Source organism: Brachyistius frenatus, unplaced genomic scaffold (assembly GCF_029030835.1).
Source record: "Brachyistius frenatus isolate BFR_SWC_R1_liver_20210118 unplaced genomic scaffold, ASM2903083v1 Contig_12, whole genome shotgun sequence".
Classification (NCBI taxonomy): domain Eukaryota; kingdom Metazoa; phylum Chordata; class Actinopteri; family Embiotocidae; genus Brachyistius; species Brachyistius frenatus.
In genome coordinates this window covers 4,386,466-4,405,768 of record NW_027210611.1, presented here as the reverse complement: position 1 = coordinate 4,405,768, position 19,303 = coordinate 4,386,466, and the positions used below count along the sequence as shown (strand labels likewise).

At 42.4% G+C, this 19,303-nt stretch overlaps 2 protein-coding genes across 3 annotated transcripts in view; one reads left to right on the top strand and one right to left on the bottom strand.

Moving 5' to 3' along the window:
• The first annotated feature begins 267 nt into the window (after window positions 1-267).
• clul1 (clusterin-like 1 (retinal)) lies at window positions 268-5,292 on the top strand. 2 transcript variants are annotated; one of them, XM_069692353.1, is made up of 9 exons: window positions 268-375; window positions 1,749-1,892; window positions 2,160-2,308; window positions 2,402-2,572; window positions 3,141-3,576; window positions 3,834-3,956; window positions 4,067-4,281; window positions 4,681-4,859; window positions 5,065-5,292. In XM_069692353.1, the coding sequence occupies exons 2-9, from the start codon at window positions 1,790-1,792 to the stop codon at window positions 5,078-5,080; spliced, it is 1,392 nt and encodes a 463-aa protein (XP_069548454.1). In that variant the 5' UTR covers window positions 268-375; window positions 1,749-1,789; the 3' UTR covers window positions 5,081-5,292. The 2 variants fall into 2 exon arrangements, with proteins under 2 accessions (XP_069548454.1, XP_069548455.1); XM_069692354.1 differs by lacking the exon at window positions 268-375 and adding an exon at window positions 741-847.
• Window positions 5,293-5,358: 66 nt separating this feature from the next.
• The window catches only part of yes1 (YES proto-oncogene 1, Src family tyrosine kinase), a 30,598-nt gene continuing 16,653 nt past the window's right edge, over window positions 5,359-19,303 (bottom strand). The window contains exons 5-12 of the mRNA XM_069692352.1: window positions 18,893-18,996; window positions 17,870-18,019; window positions 16,317-16,472; window positions 14,019-14,198; window positions 12,267-12,343; window positions 11,349-11,502; window positions 10,510-10,641; window positions 5,359-7,406 (exon numbers count right to left, since the gene is read on the bottom strand). Of these exons, the coding sequence (XP_069548453.1) occupies window positions 7,198-7,406; window positions 10,510-10,641; window positions 11,349-11,502; window positions 12,267-12,343; window positions 14,019-14,198; window positions 16,317-16,472; window positions 17,870-18,019; window positions 18,893-18,996 (1,162 nt within the window). The 3' untranslated portion in view covers window positions 5,359-7,197. The remainder of the gene's footprint in view (window positions 7,407-10,509; window positions 10,642-11,348; window positions 11,503-12,266; window positions 12,344-14,018; window positions 14,199-16,316; window positions 16,473-17,869; window positions 18,020-18,892; window positions 18,997-19,303) is intronic.

Below are 19,303 nucleotides of genomic sequence, written 5' to 3'. Positions count from 1 at the left end.
CATTTAGCTGACGCTTTTATCCAAAGCGACTTACAATAAGTGCATTTCAACCATGAGGGTACAAAACCCAGAACAACAGGAATCAAGAAAATACAATTTCTTCAAGAAAGCCAAACTACAAAGTGCTATCAGTAAGTGCCCAAGTAAGCAGTAATATGACCAAGCATTCTCTAAAGGCTAAAACCAGCCTCCGACTCAGCATGTCGGGTTCTGGATTAATGGGCATCAACATCAAGCATAGACAGTAATAGGATGAAGCTCAAGTGGAAAAAGCACAAATAGACCTGGTCAGGTCAAGACAACCTGATGACGACTGTCCAAACGGAACACTTTGTTTATATCTGTCAGCAGAGAAGCACCTTCAGACTTCAGCTGGTGAGTTTTCTGTGTTGTGATGACTCTTATGAGGCTATTTATTCTGAATTATTAGTCATAACTTTGCATTGTATAATAAACTTCAGTTGAATTGTATATTTAGTTAATATTTCCTACACTTTATTTTTTTTATTTTTATCATTTGACTAGTCCATATCCCTCCTTGTTTTTCTAAAAGGATAATCAGGATTTACAGTGCGTTATGACGACACTCACTGGAACAACAGTTTTAAGCCTCTTTAAAACCCTTTTTTTTTAAATCAGCAGGATACACTTATGTTACTGCTGCTCCGGGTCTGTTCGAGACAAAAGCTAGAGATGTTGTCAGTCGGATATAATATTGAAGTTTTTACCACCAACCGAAATCCATAATAAAATAAGTCAAGTGAGATTTACCTTAAATCCCTGCTGGATGCCAATTTGTGTAACACGTCGCCGGGCAGAACTGAGGCAGGGACTCCAGTAAAGTCAGGTAAAAAGCAAACCGGCAGATCAACAAAATATGGTCTCAATCTCTTCAAAGTTTTCTGTTTTTTGGTTGTTTTTTTTTGGTGTATATTTGTGTGACTTGACGGAGCCTGACCTCCTGGCTCAGCAGAGGGCCCAGACGTAAAACACAGCTTGCCAAGTTTTCAAGCTGAGATGCAGCCTATGATGTGTCTTATTAGGCGCTCTCCCCCTGCTGCTGTTGACCTCTTCATGGTATGGCTTAGTAAAAACAAAACGCAGTCAGCTGAATGAATAAAAGGACACACGAAAAGAGGGAAAAAGAAGACCTCATTCGAGTTATTGTGATGCAATGGCAGCAGATTACACTGTTAGACTAAAGAGAAACAACAAAAGATCAACACATTGATCACTATTCTGTGCAGGAACTTTACCGCTCAAAAGTAATCTGTAAATAACATACGCATATTTTTATGTCCCAGAAACCTTTAATGATTCCTAACATAAGGAGGGGATTGTTGCGTCTAGAATTGGACGCATAACTGTTCAAGGTTAAGCAGAAATGCACCTTTACGGTTTAAAAAATCAGCTGTACCAGCAACTGGTATCTGATATCCAAGGAGGAGTGAGACGATTGAGTTCTGTTGGTCCAGATGGAAGTGCAGCACCACCAAGTGGCAGACTTCCTCATGACCACAAGCAGGGTTGTTGATGTTTAATCATGCTCAAGGTCAGATCCTATTAACTTTCTAGATCTGGCTGGAGGAGCACCTGTTTGAGTTTCTTAACTTGAGCTTTGCGTCTGGATACACGTGCGCATGCACATGGAGCTGTGACACTTGCGTTCGTCTGCCAGTGTGCAAATGTGAGTCTGCATCAGTGTGTTCAATCATAAACTCTGAAATGTTCCTGTCGTGTGCTTTCAGAGTCAAGTTTCTCCCGTCAGACACTGTGACTGAGCTCCAGGATGAAGCTCCTGCTCGGTTTGACCGTTTTGGTGGTGACACTGGGTGTCTTTAACTCTGTTTCTGCGGACCAACCAGAGGGCATCTCAGAGGACACCTTAAGACGTGAGCTGGCAGAGCAGAACCTCTTCCAAGCTGTGACAGTAGAGCCCTAAAAATCATTGTTTTGATCAAGAAGGCCAGCTTTATAGAGCTAATCTGATTATTTCTAAATTTATATATATATATATATATATATATATATATATACACAACTTTGATGTCACTGATGGTACATTTTTCCTTTCTGCTCCGACTATTAGAAATTAAGTTGTGCTGAGTGTTTATATGCACATCGTATCCAGATTTGTCCCTCTTCCTCGTCCCTTTCAGAGTTGTCGGTGGACGGTGAGAAGCTTGTGGACGAGGAGGTGAGGAGAGCTCTGTATGGGGTGAAGCAGATGAAGGAGGTGATGTGGAGGAACGAGCAGAAGCACGAACACCTCATGAAGTCTCTGAGACACAGCAGTGACAAGAAGAAGGTAATACTAACATGAACTGTCCTGAGAAACGAAAAACAAACAAACAAAAAACAATGATGAAAAGATGTAAAGTGTTCCTGTTTCTACCACCAGGGGGCAGCCCAGCTGGCCAAGGAGGTGACCGAGAAGCTGGAGGAGGCGGAGGAGCAGTGCAAAGACTCCCTGCAGTCTGAGTGGGAGGAGTGCCGGCCCTGTCTGGAGGATGCCTGCAAGAGCTTCTACACGTCCACCTGCCGCAGGGGATTCGCCACTTTCCACGCTAAAGTATCTTACTCCAACTTTCAAACTCGTCCTACAATGTACCTGGAAATAATTAAAAAAAAAAAAATAGGGTGTTTGTCAGATGAAACTTTACCTTGTTGTAGCCGGAGCCATCTTCTCTCCATTTCCCGAGGTGGTCATTTCAGTCAAACACTGCGTTAACAAACAAGATGAAGGGGATACGTGTTAATGACTGAAATCACCTGCATGCCTTAGTAATGAATGACACCATCTGAAAATAAAACACAAACCCATTTCCTTGTGTGGCCCCCAGATTAGAAGACGCCTTTTTAACATGAGTCACAAAATGCTTCACATTAAATAAGACATTAAAACAAAACGACCTGTGAATTCAAACATGCCTAAAAATCCAACGACACAATGATTGTACAAAACAACCATTAAAACAAATTAAAACGCAGTAAAAAAAAAAAAAAAAAAATACATCAAAGTGGATCACTAAAATCAGAAAAGAGATTTAAATGATGTCACCGACACCGCGGACTTTATTTCTGACCTCATTTCCGAATAACAGTCAAATAAACGTACTTCTATTAAATCCGTGTTGTAGGTGGGAAACTTTTTCCAACGCGTTTCCAAGACCTTCGGCCCCCGAGAGCCCAGCCTGGACGCCGGGGACATCCTGGTGAACCAGGGCCCCGACAACACGGACACGGAGGTGGTCAGGATCGAGGATTCCTTCAAACGTCTGATCGGCAAGGTGGGCACGATGGTGAACCGCAGCGTCACCCTGGTCTCCGAGATGAGCAGCAGGCTCGACAAAGTCCTCCAGAGAGCCTTTCTGAACGAAACCGACGCCCGGACGGGGGAGACCTCCCCCGACCTGTACTACCCGGGCCACGACTCGGGCTACCTGGAGGGCGTGGGCCTCGAGGAGGTGCTGGAGTCCTTCTTTGACTTCGGCAAGAGTGTGGTGGAGGAGTTCGGCGCCGTGGTGACCCAGGCGATCGACGACGTGCACAAGGCGGTGGCGGAGAAGGGGAAAGGTGCGGTGGGGCGTGAGGCTCTGCAAGCTTGTTGGTATTAAGAGAAACTGGAATCTTTAAAAAAAACACCAAAAAAACAGCCAGTGAAACGTGTTGCATCTTAGTTTTTCATATCTGGAAGTATAAGTACGTTCCAAAAGATCCCGTCTGTTTCTTTTCTTGAATATTTAGATGTAAAAAAAAAAAAGATCGTCTAAACACCCTGTCAATCAACAAACAATATTTTTTTTGTTGTTGTTGTTGTTGTTTTGGTCCAGAGCGAAAAGGTTTCTCTCGTTTCCTGCTGAACAGGAAGTTGTGCAAAGACCTCCGCAAACAGACCTCGGAGTGCTGGCAGCTACAGAACCAGTGCGAGAGCTGCCAGGGAGCTCTGCTTACAGGTGAAGCACCACGTTACGTTTATTCCAACCAATACATTTATTTATTTATTATTATTATTATTATTATTATTATTTATACAAACAACGGCTCTTCTTCTCGCCGTCTCCAGAGTGTCCCAGCGTTCGGGAGCTGCACGTGGAGCTGGACGAAGTGTCCCAGCTGCTGGACGTCTCCAAGGAGCAGTACGACGAGATCTTTTCGATTGTCCAACGCCACACCGATGAGACGGTCAGCTGGCTCAGCAGCATGGCGGCTGAATTCAGCTGGGTGGCTCAGGTTGGGAGCAACAGCAGCACTCCTCAGAATATCTTCCGCGTCACCACGGTGAGCAGCGGCGGGACTGAGGGGTGGGTGGGGCGGGGGGGGGGGGGGACACGTGTGAGGAGGTCGACGGGGAGGGGGGAGAGGAATCATGATGAAACCAGAAACGGACAAAATAAATCATCGGGTTTTCTTCAAGCTAGATGGAGATATATCTGTAGATGACTTTCACGGTAACCTTGAGTTGAAGATGTTATTTCAAAAATATCCTTTAAATATTTGTTGATATCTAGAAGAAAAATAAATATAAACTTAGGAAAAGTGGTGAGAAATACATTTCTGGATTTATTTATTTTTTTAATTAATTTTTTTTAATTTTTTTATACAGGTATAAAAAGTGTCAGTATCCAATGACGGTGGCTGGTGTGAATAAAATATAACACGACTTCTTCCACTCTCCAGGTGGCGCCAAAGAGCCACGAGGAGCAGAACTTGTCTGTAACCGAGACCAAGGTGGAGGTGAACATCCTAAACTCTCCCTCACTCATCCTCACTGTTCCTGGTGAGCTGGAGCTGCAGGACCCGGCCTTCATCCAGTACGTGATCCAGGAGGCTCTGGACAAGTACAGGGAGATGGTCAGGTCAGGACTTCAATCATTCGTACAACACATTTCAAATCATAAGGTTGAATTTTACAAGCTTTGTTCACATTTCTCCAGAGGGTTTTTCCACCTTTTTCTGTAAAGAAGGTATATGTTGGTCATTAAATTCAGGCAAAAGTGTGCTTTTTTTTTCCCCTAAGTTATAGTTCAATTACAGAAATAATGTGTTCTCTGTTTTTTACAGGTTTGAGGACGAGTAAAACGTCAGTGTCTTCCTTTTCTTCAGCACTTTTTCGTGAACAGAACTAGATTGTGTTTGTTTAGAAGGCATCACCTGGTTGAAATGTATATGTACTACAAATTAACCATAATAATCATTGGTATGCACTGAATGTAAAAAAAAAAAAAAACAAGAGGTAAATGAACTTCTTAACTGATGTCAAATGACGTAAATAAATAAAGGCCGAGTGTGAAACGACGTCTTCGATGTGAATCTTTTCACTTGACAATAACGGCAAGAACTGAAGGAAACTTTTTTGAGTAAAACTTTTATTTTTTTTTCTGTACAAAATCATATTAGTTATCATTCTCATTAATTTCATTATTCATGTCCCCAACTAATTCAAGTCCCTGCTTTTAGGAACAATCACATATTACGCGAGTGACGCACAGAAAGAAATACAAAAAAAAAAATCTCCCCAAAGTTCACATCTTTGTAGCGTTCGTACTGAAACTTCTCAAAATTTCCCAACACACACGCGCAAGCACACACACACACACACACACACCCCCGCGCACACACACACACACACACACACACACCCCCGGACAGAAAGTGGAAGTACCTCTATGAATCTGTTATTGGACTTTTCAATATTAATAAAAAGCACGATAAAGCCCTGCCTGGACCACAGTCTGTGGGAGGTGTTTGTTTTGTTTGTCTGGTTTTTTGAAGAGATCCATCATCTCTACCACTGGGAAGAGAAATACAAAAAAAATTTTTTTTTTTTTAAATAAATGAAAGGGGAGCTCCACACATACGAATACCATTCGAGGCGTTTCATTTAACATCACTGGATGGCTTTTTTTTTTTTTTTTTCTCTCCGTGCATTTAAAAATAAAGAGATTTGTTTTCCAACCTAGTTGTTGTAGCTTTGGACGACAGAACCGAGGTCATCGCAGGTTTACGGGAAGAAAAAGAGAAACAAAATACCACAGCTCGATGTATGTTGTAAATTCGATATAGCCCTTTACCATCGGTCACGGGCTAACTCCTCTACCGCAACGTTTAGCTGTGCAGATGTGTGCAAGATAAAGAGAAATATGTTAGAATCTTTTATAGCCATCAGAGCTGAGCACTAAAAAAAAAAAAAAAAAAAAAAATCCACAAGATGCTAATTTCAGAAGACAAATGAACTCGGTGGGAATTAAAATTTCACTGCTGACATTTCTAATCATTTCTAAAATGTTAATCAGGAAAACTGTTTGCGCATGTAAATGATCAAAATACCTCTTTCTGATTTCAAGTCCCCGAATAAATGAAAAAAAACAAAAAACAAAACGAAGTAAAAGCGAAATAAACTGACAGAATTTGCCATTCAAGGGACCATTAAAAAGAATCATAAAAAACACTTCTTTTATTCTCATTCGTCCACCTGATCACACCTGCTAAAAATACTTCTTTTTTTTTATACATACTGTATGTACATCTGCTTTGATCTCCCAGTACATTCTTGCATCCATACAGCACACCTGGTTTCATTTACTTCACCTCACGATTCTCCGTCGAAGCCTTACAGTCACAGCGCATACTCGACATGCTCAACCAACGTCATTGGTCACTTTGAAAAACATACCTTTTCAACCTACTTATTCAAACCAAATTCATTTACATATAAAAGATCTGAACTCCAATATCAAAGACTCCCGTTGTAAAATAAAAAGTGGGGAATTGAAGGAAGGTGGGGGAACTTATCATTAAAAAAAAGTAAAAAAAAAAACAACAAACAAAAAAACATCTACAAATAGCTATTCATTTGAAATCCCACTCTTTTTTGATCACAGTGTTGTGGCCAGCCCATATAGATTATTCTAATTAGCAAAGTTCCCAGAGCTTAACATACCAGCACCAGTTTGTACACTCAGACACTTCCCCAAATATTTGGTCCCCAGGTACGCAGGGGACAAATCTCTACAACCCAAAACATTTGCAGGTATGCCGACGTCATTGTGGACTCGTTTGTAAAACCTCTTTCACTGCAGCTTCTGCACAGCCTTTGCAGCCTTGTCTGAACTTCTCTGATGTCCCAAGTTTTGATCTCTACTTTTGTACCTTTTGTATGCCAGAGTCGTCCCCCCCCCCCCAGGTCCCTCCGGACTAGAGGTTGTCGCCCGGCTGGTATTGTGGCTCCGTGGCTGTGAAGTAGTCCTCTAAAAAGGACTGGATGTACTCGAAGGTCGGCCTTTCGTCTGGCTCCTTCTTCCAGCAGTGCCTCATCAGCTCGTGGAGGGACTCGGGGCACCCCTGAGGGCAGGGCATGCGGTAACCTCGTTCGACCTGCTCAAGTACCTCTCGATTCACCATACCTAGAAAATGTACAAAAAGAAATACGGAAAAATATAATATGAAGAGACAGCATTTATATCGCATATTCATCCAAAGTGGTTTAAATTGCCTCAAGCGAGATCCATTGAGAAAAATGACACTCACACATGCAGGCAAGAAGAGCCAGGGATCAAACACCCACTCTACCTGCTGAGCCACAGCCATCCCTACAATGAATATAAATGCACCTCCGTACATACCGCACTTGGTTTTATACCTCGAATACTGTCGGTGTAAAGTTTGTGTTCTCTAATGATTTCAATTTTGCCGATTGTAATTTTGTTATCTCCTTTTAAAAAATAAAAGTGTCTTATTTTGAAGGGACTACAATCACGTTTTAACCGAAGGCACCAAAAACGTAAAGTAATGGATGAACAGTACTGCGACTGCAGTGATTTAGGATGAGAGCATAATTCGAGTTTAACGCTGATCCAAAGTGCCGTGCAATTTATTTGGGGGCTTGTAATTCTCGGTTCATGTATTCCAGATTTAATTAGCTTGATAACTTTGTGCTGCTTTTAGCCAAGCAGCATAGCTTGGATACGCAGTCACACAGAGCTTTTGTTTTTCTTTTAGGTTGGTTAAACAACAAGAAATAAACTGCAATAGACCGACAGTCAAAAACTCATTTTTAATCCACGAAGATGCTCTGATGCGTGTAAAAAAAATAATAAAACAACAGAAAGAGATTCTAGATGTAAAATAGTCTTCAAATGTTATAAAAAGAAAATGATCTTATTTTTAAAAAAAATATATTTTTTTTTAAAATACCCCCCAAATTGGTGAATTTCCCGTCAGTGTGACTTCTGTTCTCTGTGGGTCAAAAGTTTTAATGATGAAATCCCCCAGTGTGCAGCCTGATACAGAAGAAAGCGTCACCGTCATGCGGCTGACAGTAGGAGTGAACGCCCACGTGAACCACTGTGCTCAGTTTAAAAAAAAAAAAAAAGGGCTCATAAAACATCCACTACCTGGCAGGAAGTTAAGTCATTATTTCCTGAAAGACTTGGAGTCCATTTTTAACTTGAAACGCCTCCAGGGCAATGACATTGTGAGGGGTGTGAAGAAATATAATGTGATAAAAGAAAAAAAAAAAAAGATGTGCCGGTGTTGTCTGGCTTTGTTATTCATAAACCACAAACCAAGCCAGAAATGTGTTAGTCATGGATTCAGATCTCAAACTGAACAGCCATATGAAGACAATTACAAAAATCAGCCTACTATCACCTGAAGAATATATCAATCTGTTGAATTTATGTCTCAACAGGATTTGGAAAACTCGTCCACGCATTCATCTTCGGTAAGACTCGACTCTTGTAACGGTGTGTTTACAGGTCTCTGTAAAAAGGTCAATCAGACAGCTGCAGCTCGAGTCCTCACTGAGACCAAGAAAGTGGATCACATCACTCCAGTTCTGAGGTCTTTTCACCGGCTTCCTGTCCATCAAACAATTGACTTTAAAATCCTGCTATTGGTTTATAAGGCACTGAATGGTTTAGGGCCAAAATACATTTCCGATCTGCTGCTACCTTATGAACCCTCCAGACCCCTCAGCTCGTCTGGGACGAGTCTCCTTCCTGTCCCCGGAGTCAGAACTAAACATGGAGAAGCAGCGTTCACTTTTTCTGCTCCACATGTCTGGAACAAACTCCCAGAAACCTGCAGGTCTGCTGACACTCTCAGCTGCTTCAAATCAAGACTGAAGACTTTTCTGTTCGCTGCCTGTCACTGAACCAGATTTGAGGATGTTTTAAACTACACTGTAACTTTTATCCTATTTTTTTAGCTTGCTTAATGTTTTAATCACCGTTTTTAAATGTCCTTTTCCTTTGCCTGATGTTTTGATGCTTTTGATGGTTTTATGTGAAGCACTATGAATTGCCCCGTTGTTGAAATGTGCTGTGCAAATAAACTTGCCTGGCCTGAACAAACAAACAAAACAGTATTGGTTCATCTTCCGGCCCCTTCCTGTCCTTCTCCAGCACCGGTCGTGGAGTCCTCCTTCCCAAGACAGGAAGACGGCGGTCGTGAACCCTGTGACACGGCGCAGAGAGCGCTCCGTGGGGAGCTCGATTGCAGCTAAAAGAGGTTATGACACAGAGTCAGTGGCATGGCCACAGACGCTTCCCCCCCCTCCATCTCTCTGTGGGAGAGTGGGGATCAGATTATCTCACACTCGCAGAGAGGAAGGGCTCACAGCAACTGTTGAGAGCGGGATATGGTGGCAGCGGTATGTCGGATGCTGAGGCGTCAACATGATTTATGTCTTACGTCTGAAAATCTCAGCTCTAATGACACGTCTGTCACATATCTGTGTATACATTTCTATATATATACCCAAAACTGAAATAGAAAGCTAAACTGATGACAGATGATGTGTTCCCATGCGGACGCTTCGTATACCTGCCTGAAAATGCTTCTACACTGTCAAGCAAGGGATTTAACACAGGCAACGGCAAGACAGGAGCCTCAAATGCGGGATATACTACACTCCTGAGGAGGAAAAACGAGGCCCGGCCCCCCGAATCTGCAGCTCGGGGGTGAATTAATTAGACTGAATGACTTGCACTGAAACAGAGAAGGCCATGGGAGCCAGATGGCCCTCGACAAGAGATGCCGGTTAAGTCTGCCATATGGCGCGCTCTGTAACCAGTGCCAGTCGAGCGCCGGTATCAGCACGCTGCAGTGCCGCTCTCCCACAGCAGGGGGCAGACACGAGGTGACAGACTGCGACAGGGAGCTGGAGATCACATATGCGAGGGTACTTTCCCATGGACTCATAAGTCACAAGCCACCTGCGTTGATTCGCATCGCCTACGTGCATTTCTATTCTGATCCGCACGCGTGAGAAATTAAAAGCTTTAGACGATCGGGGATGAGAATAGCACGTTGGATTAATCCTGAGGCAACGATGGATGATTTATTTCTCACGAGGAACTTGTAAGCACTCCGTTCATGTTCTTTGCCTTCAACATAATCAAGATAATGAGGTTTTTTTTTTGGTGGTTTTTTTTAAGAAAAGGAGGACCAAGCAGCCTCCTGTGGTGAAATGATGGGTACATATCTGTACATGTGCTGCCTTACCTGGGTATGGGACTCTGCCCTTGGTCACCAGTTCAGTCAGTAGTATACCAAACGACCACACGTCTGATTTGATAGTAAAGCGGCCGTATAGCGCAGCTTCAGGGGCCGTCCACTTGATGGGGAATTTAGCGCCTGGGAAAGAGGAACAAAAAGATGAGTCAAGCAGACGGAAAAAGGTCTTAAAATAATCAATGAGTTCATCTCATCGCTGGTTGATTTGCTGAGTATTTTCTAAGAAAATGTACGATATTAATAGTCCGAGAAAAAAAAAAAGGAAATAAGTGCCGCTTTGTCCTTTTCTTTCCGAGTTCTCAAACCACAGACTGTTTAGGATTTTGCTTGAAAAAAACAAATACTTAACTGATTATCAAAATGATCGACAATAGATTTCCTAATAACTGATTATTCAACTAAACCTTTTCAGCTCTAAATATGAGTAACATCGTGCGCACCGTTCCTTCGGTTCATATGAGGATCAATTGTTAGTTACGAAACCTGCTAATGAGGCTGCAAATAAGAATCCTTTTTAATTACTGGTTAATCTCATGATTCTATTTTTGATTAATATTTTTTTATTACATTACCTAAAATCCTCTTTTACTACTTCAAATTGTTTTAGTTTTTTTTTTCCGCTGAGCCAACAGACCAACGATTCAATCAACTGATATGTTCTCACTGCAAACGCTGCGTTAAGTTGCCGTCATGTTAAGAGCTCAACTGAAGGATCAGCGTAGGCGTTAAGGGGTTCAGAATGAATGCGTCCTCTATTCATAGCCAGAACAGATCCTCACAAATGCAGACTAACAAACTCGAGTGCATCCACTTCCCGGATCACTCACCTTGTCTGGCGGTGTACTCGTTGTCCTCGATGAGCCGGGCCAGGCCAAAGTCGGCGATCTTGCACACCAGGTTGTCTGCCACCAGAATGTTGGCAGCTCTCAGGTCCCGGTGGATGTAGTTCATCCTCTCGATGAAGGCCATGCCGTCCGCGATCTGGGACGGGATTGGACGGGGCAGACATCAATAACAGAAAATAACATCAGGATGCAGCCAAATTAACGGAGTCAGGGAGCCAATCTGAAAATATTTGGCAAAAATAAATTGAGAAAAACACTTTGGGAAAACTACACTTCATTGATGTTAGACTTTAGTCTGACGCAGATGGAAACGCACAACGTAAAGTAAAATGTGCATTTGTGACAACAATCGGACAAATCTCGAACACCGCTATCGAGCACCTTCTCACACTGGCTGTGAACCCCCTGTGAGGCGTCTCCGGGTTTCAGCCCGTGTCAGACTAATTCTCAAGCACTTTTCCACTCTGCTGAGTGGAGAGAGAGAGGGAGAGGCGAGGGAGCCCGAAGAGGCGAATTAAGAACGGATCACAGTGGGTGACTGAAGCAGCGAGCTTAAGTGGCCTCTGGTGAGCAGTGTTTAAGTGCGACAGGCAGTTAAGTGGTGGAGAACGAGTGGAGGCACACACCGCAGTGAGGAGGAAGAGGAAGACTGGGGAGGGTAGATATTGAATAAATGTGGCAGCCAGATGGAAAACAAGTATTCAAAGGGCCTGGATATTTGACTCGCACACATCTACACACACACACACACACACACACACACAAACGCACACGGCTGGAAAGTTGCCCACGTGAAGCTTTTTCTTTCCTTTCCCTCAGACGGAGTTAAAACAGCGGCCGGGCAGGTGAGAGACGAAGGAGGCTCGTGTTCGTGTTTTAGACGCCGTGTTCTGATCCTACCTGTGAAGCCATGTCCACCAGCTGGGGCAGCTTCAAATACTTTCCATCTCCCTCCTTCAGGAAGTCCAGTAAACTACCTGTCAAGAGTTCAGAAAGACTACCGTCAGGCAGGATCGATACATCAGTCTGTGCAGGGTGTAAACACAACACAAAAACCAGAGCAGCTTCAGTTGAGACAACAGTTCAGCATCTTCACACTCACAGGCAACACGACTGCGTTATCAAAGTTCAGCTCAGTTCTCTTTCCTGTTGATCTTTAATGGTCTCACAGCTGGTTTGACTTAAATTAGAGCCATAATAAGAGCTTCAGTCCACTTCAATGGTCCAACTAATTTACATTAACGGGCGCGTATCACCGGAAATTCTTCTCACATTAGGCCTGTCGCAGTTATTACATAATCGCCCGATCACATTTATTTGAGCTGACCACATCCCTTTACATAATTGTGGAATGATTTCCTTTCATCTGTATGAAAGTCCTCTGAATGAAATTGAGAGAAATTTCATACTCCCATCACTATTTACACATCCTTTGCGCGGTGCTCTTAGTTGCGGCCTCTTCTGCTTTGGTTTCATTGCACTCGAGTGGAGAATTACCACCATTATTAGTACATTTAGTTTGTTATTTATGTCATATCTACCCGGTATACAAAGCAAAAAACAGAAATGTGATTTTCATTTATGTGCCCTTCTTCATTTGATGTTGCATTAAACTATGATGATGCTTCTACTGTAATAATGGCTCGAAATGAGCAGAAAAGGAAAATTTAAGAGTTGATCATAATTACTTGTATGACCGTAATCATCACCAAAACAGCCCAACTCGTATACATATTTTTTTTTTTATCAGAAATGATTAAAGGAGCCAGTGATAAAATCTGAATATGTTAAAATGGCAGAAATTCAAAGCTTCAGTATTTTAACCAGCATGTTTCAGATTGATCACATTGAAATCCTTCATCTCATTTCCTTTTACCGTATATCACAATGTAACAGCTGCATTTGTATTAACTCTGACACTGATATTACATACATATTGTTTGCTAAGCGTCATTCAGAATGGCATCAGTGTCACGCTTGGCTGATGTGTAATCACCGGGATAAATCTGAAAAGAGCTGTGGAAGCAAAGAATGACACTTTGAGAGCTCTGATCAAATTTCCATTCGGTTTCTGTTGTTACATCAAAACATTGACTGTGCTGATGTTTTCCTCCAACAAAGTGCAGCTGAAACAAACATCTACTGCTTTTCTCTCCAAGATGTCTCCTGCGTCACTGTAGAGTCAGTTCTCATCATTTGTGAACTGGAGGTTTCAAGTTATCACATCACTCTTGAGTAAGTTGCATATTCGACGACGACTGACTCCCAAAAGAACTCTTGATTTCGCAAAACCACCCTCATTCTAAAAACTGTGCTCGCGTCTAATTCTGCAGAGTAAAGATGAGAAATCCAAGTGATGTAACGAGAGGTAAGAAAGAGTTTTGAGTGGAGGACTTTAAAATAATCCTGAAATCTTGATTTTTTTTTTTTAGATGGAGCTCGCCTGGTTTATGTAAATTGCACTCGTCAAAAAGAACAGAGATCCAGTCCATAATAATCTGTTATAATTATAATTTAGAGGCCCCACTCTGGAGCCCTTGTAAAGTGTAATTGCTTTACAAACCTATCAACTGTCATATATTTCAATGCAGCAAATTGGATGTTTGTCTTTTCGAGTTTGTCTCCACAACTTTGAGTTTGACCCGTTCTCACCTTTGCCCATAAACTCGGTGACGATGTAGATTGGCTCCTCGGACACCACAGCGTACAGAGGCACCAGTTTGTCGTGTCTGAGCTTCTTCATGATCTGAGCCTCCTGCAGGAACGCCTCCGGAGACATGGTGCCCGGCTTCAGGGTCTTGATCGCCACCTTAGTGGTGCCATTCCACGTGCCTGTATATAAAAAAAAAAAAAAAAAAAAAACACAATGAAAACAAAATTATCACTCCTGCTCGAGATGTTGTATTTTGACTCAAAGACATTTCAGATTTATAAAGCGTAAAACTAGAACTCTGCAAGGCACGTTTTGCACTTTCTGACCCCTTATGAAAAACTGATTGAAAAGTCAACCCTAAAATCGGCCGTGGTGCTGCTGATCTCTGGCAGTGTTCCCCTGTGTAAAGAGCAGCTCGGGGGAGAAAGAACGTGACAGCTTAGATAATCAGCCACTTCCTGGTCCAGAGCCACTTACTCACGCCCCGCTTACACACAATGAGCTGAGGCAGGAGATCTACTGCTTCCGTCATAAGGCTGACCTTCATGAATGAATCATACTGAACAAACTCTTCCCTCCCCCCCTCCCACCCCCACCCCCCCACACCACACACACACTAGCTAAGCTGAAGGACAAAGTAGGGCGATGATAATATCTAATAATGATAGCATGAGGGCGATGGCTGAAGCCAAAATAACACATGTAAAAGGCAAAATGCTGCACAGCACATGAGCAGAGAGAGAGAGAGAAAAAAAAAAGTTGCAGCTGAGACAAAAAAAATATATATATGATTGTGAACAAACAGTGCAGGGAGAGACAGCGAGGGATTCCAGGGATTGCACAGCGGAGGCTTGCAGGTCGAGGCTTGATGAAAGAGGAGCGTCGTGCTCGCTGAAAGGCCCCCCATCTCACACACAGGCCACAGACATGAAGCGGAGGAAGTGACCTGTGATTATGAGCTGTGTGTGTGTGTGTGTGTGTGTGTGTGTGCGTGCGTGCGCATGAGTGTGTGCGCGCATGAGAACAAACTGCAATCAGCAATCAGTATTTCCATCAAGATGTGGCCCAGTGTGGCGGCCAGATGAGCGCACCTCTCCGCGGTCCGTCCCACTCAACTATATTAATCATATAAACCATTCCGTAAACAGCTTATATACATTTACATAAAATTGACACAAGTCATAAATAATGTACAGTGGATACTTTGTTTCTGTAAGCCCCGAAGGCGAGGTTGGTATATGTCCACAAAGTTGTTTATGTTCTTTACTTATTCATGATAAGTGTTTGTGTCAGACATCAGTACTACAGAGGTGATTTATGTGTACGTGTTGTTGACATAGGATGCACCGCAATGTGTGGAAAATGGTTGTTGGAGGCCATGGGCCGATCCTAAAGATGGTTGACTCCAAACCTTCAAAAACTCCCATTTCTAACAACACCGGCGACATCAGACTGTCCCAGGTTTTGCTGGCAGATTTCACACAGTAATTATTCAGCAAGTAACATTCATGAAAGCATCACAGAGTGAGCGGAGGTGGAGAATTACGCTGATTTTCTTTTTTTTTCCCTTCCAATTATTGATCTGAATAGACAAAGGAAAACAGACAGGAACCCAAAGCTTTTTCAGGCGTGTTTACACCAGTATTTATCGTCAAAATTTCTTAAGGAAAGCACACAATCTATTTTATCTAACCTCGTGCTGTTGGAAAAAAGTGAGAAGCACAAATAAGTCTCTTGAATCAACTCTGTACAAGGAGCAGTTCGACATTTTGGGAAATGCGCTAACTCTCTTTTTTTGCCAAGAGTTAGTTTCAGAGGATTCGTGATTAGTTTAGCATCAAGACTGCCAGCCTGGCTAGCCTCTGTGCAATGTTTTAAAGAATTTGCCTACAAGCCCGTCTAAATTGAGTAAATAGCACCTTCCATTTTGTTTTGTTTTAATTAATACACAGAGTGAAAGCTTGTATAGGGCTGGACCATGTGTAAAACGTTGTTGTTGTTGTTGTTGTTGTTTTTTTATTTGAAATGCATTCAGGAAGTTGTAGCATTTGGCAATTTAACAACTCGGTCACTCACTAGGTCAGTGACAGGCCCAGCAAAATGACTGGGCAGGAAGTAGATAAAGCTCACAACTTCCCATAACTTCCCATTTTCACAGTCAAGGTTCGCCACAGTACTGCTTTAGTCTTCATGCTAACAGCCATGTGAATGAATTTAGCTGTTCCACTTTCTAGTGTGACTGGACACTCTGAAAAGGTCTGTCTGTCTGCTTTAGTACGGCACTAATGGTCTCTTACCCATCCAGACTTCTCCGAAGCAGCCCTGTCCGAGTTTGACCTCCAGTCGGAGGGAGTCTCGCGGTATTTCCCAAGCGTCCTTAGCCAGTCCCTGAGTCTGAGGCTTCACAGTGGGACACACAGTCGTCAGCCTGTAGCACAGACCGTCCGCATGTTCTGGGCAGGAACGAATATGTGAAAACAGAGAAGGAGAGGAAAAAAAAAAAAAACACAGAAAAAGAACGAGCCGTTAGTCGGAGCTTGTCAAAGAGCGGTCAAGTAATTCACATCAGCAGCCCGTAAGCAGAAACGCTTCGTGTCCGAGTGGTGTCACATGAACAAACAATCCTAGATGAACCCTTAATGAAGCAAACACACAAAACTGTTGACCCACGATTACCAGAGTCATACCTCACCGAATAACCACATTATTTTTCAAAGTCTTCCCCAGAAACAATCTGATTGAACAGTTTGAATGACGTGAACTGTGCTGAACTCAACCAATTCCTTTTAATGTGAGTGAGGAACAACAAGGTCAAGGTGCTGTTTTTGGCGAAGAAGCGTTTTCAGACGACAGCAGCTCTAAAAAAAATCTTGTGAAATGTCCCGTTTGAATTCTGCTCACAGAAACAGGGAAACGTTGGAAAAACGTCTTGTTGTACTGAACCACTGAAAAGTAGTTACAATCTTCTGCATGACTTCTTACTTGTTATTGACTTCTGCCTTGAGATCAAAGGCTACACGTGGAGGGATGAGAAGGAGTGCAGCGCTTTGAGTCTACAAGTCATAAATGATAAAAGAAAAAAGAAAAAAAAACAAAAAAAACACAGCAGCGAGTGAATGACTTGAGATATGTGGAAGAGAGCACGTCATGGTCAACAACGCAGGACCAGACATCCAATGTTTAAGAGCCTCAAAACAAACATCCTCCCTGTTTATGGATTCTGCTTGTAGTCTGTCCTGCATGTGTTCACACACTGCAAGTGTTGCGGGTGCTTTCTTGTGACAAACCACAGCGGGATTTTTTTTTTTTTTTTAGGAACAGCTGCCTGCTTATCAATACTGTGCAGATCACAGCAGGCTTAAGACTTTTTTTTTTTTTTTTTATGAAATATTTTTTTGGTATTCTCACCTCTTTTGACTTAAGACTCACATGGTTTTGCTTTTTTGGGGGACTTTGCCGTGATTACCGAGCTGTGACCGTGTCAGAGCCCTGCTTGCCAAAGGTTTAGATTCACCACAGAAAATAAAAGCCACTGTAATACACATACATATTCAGTACATATCCAAGCAACAGATCTGCACCTGAATAAAACATTTTTTTTCCACTGTGAGCACTGAATTCCCTGCCTGAAATATCAAGTATAAAAGGGAGAATAGCGAGCAGGGAAGACTTGTAATGTATAAACCCTTCAACAACAACAAAAAAAACAAGAACATCTGACTGTCCGACTGACTAATACAAACACATTTGTCCAAATCACAGCTGGAAGATCCGTCCAATTGTAAACAACAATTTGTCTAAAGGCTTGAGAATGTGCTGTGCGAGTGGCTCGTGTTGATGGGCTGCATACCCGTGTAGTGTTTCACCAGCTTCTGTAGTGTATCAAACTGGGCTCGCGTGGTGATGTAATAACCGCCGTTGTCCAGCTTGCGGATCTTGTAGTGTTTGACGTTGTCTCCCTTCACCTCGTCCCAGTCCCGGATAGATAGCGAGTAGGCACCTTTAAAAATCAACAGGATATTAAGTTAGATGTGTTCGTTAAAAGTAACAAACTAACTATCAGTAACTAATTCATTATTACTAACTGTGAGTAATTAAGAACAAACTCGCGCATTGGTTTTCGAGTGTCGGTTTTGAACCTTTAAATCTGGCCGATCAAACCGGGCACGATCGCCAAACATACTTCTCTTAGGGCTAATATCGAATTAATGATTGGATCATTTTCAAAAGGACCATCAGAACACTGATTGGAAATAGTGAATTTAGCCAATGACCCCATCATGTCTTGCGGAAACAAATCATTAACTTAGTATTTCACGAGAAGCACTTTTGAATGGAAGTCTATTGGAGCCACAGGCTTTTTGGTGCCAGCCCCTAGTGGCCCTCAGTGGTATTACATTTCAAGACACCTCCGAATTGGTCTCGTTTTTCAGACCAAGAGGCAGTTACATTAGCCGTTCGTCCTCAGGGGGGGACATGTTTTAGCCAAATGTCATGGAAAGGTGTTTTCAGTCAATAACTTTCACTCAAAATCACAAATCTCAACCTCTTTGTCAGGAGATCGCCAAAGTCAGCTGGATTCATCCTCTGGAGATCATGACTACATGTTTGAAATTGTATGGCAAACCACCCAACAATTTCTATGATATTGGCAGAACAACCAACTGAAAGAGTGAAATAACCATTCACACTGCTAGCGTGTCTAAAAACATACCGAACTTTTAACAAAATAGTGAACAAAGCTGCAGAGGAATGTAATTCACGTAAAGCTGCTTTTTGCCAACTGAAACAGGTCCGGTGCCCCCCATTAGTATTAGCATATTAAAACACTTGCCATTTTTAAATATGCGTTTCCTCAAATAAATCGTCTTACCTTTGGTCGTCTCACTCTCTCGTGCCAAGAAGGTGCCCCGCTGGTTTCCTGGAAGCAATAAGAGACGCTCAGCATCTTTGCGGCCCATTTTACCAAAGTACCATCTGCCAAAAGGGAGAAAGTTGAAACAGTCAGTCACAGGAGCAGCTCTCATTGTGATATACTGCACATGAAGAGGACGAATTTTCTTTTTCATGTAGCAGGAACAAGTGTATGTGTATTTAGATGTTGCACATCTGGAAATTCTGTATATCCTTTTATTATACTGGCTAGTTAAGCATCTGGCAAATGAAATCATTTTGAAATTAGCCAGGTGACATTAAGCATTAGGAATCTTTTTAGTGTTTCTTGATCAAACTGAGACGAGGCAACTAAATATCATAAAATCTAATTTAAGTCAAAAATAATGTA

What these genes read in the sequence shown, in the direction of transcription:
- clul1 (XM_069692353.1), top strand. Translation starts at nt 1,790, where the DNA reads ATGAAGCTCCTGCTCGGTTTGACCGTTTTGGTGGTGACACTGGGTGTC. An exon ending in GGTGGCGGAGAAGGGGAAAG is followed by an intron (nt 3,577 to 3,833) that starts GTGCGGTGGGGC and finishes GTTTTGGTCCAG; the next exon opens with AGCGAAAAGGTTTCTCTCGT. An exon ending in ATATCTTCCGCGTCACCACG is followed by an intron (nt 4,282 to 4,680) that starts GTGAGCAGCGGC and finishes TCCACTCTCCAG; the next exon opens with GTGGCGCCAAAGAGCCACGA.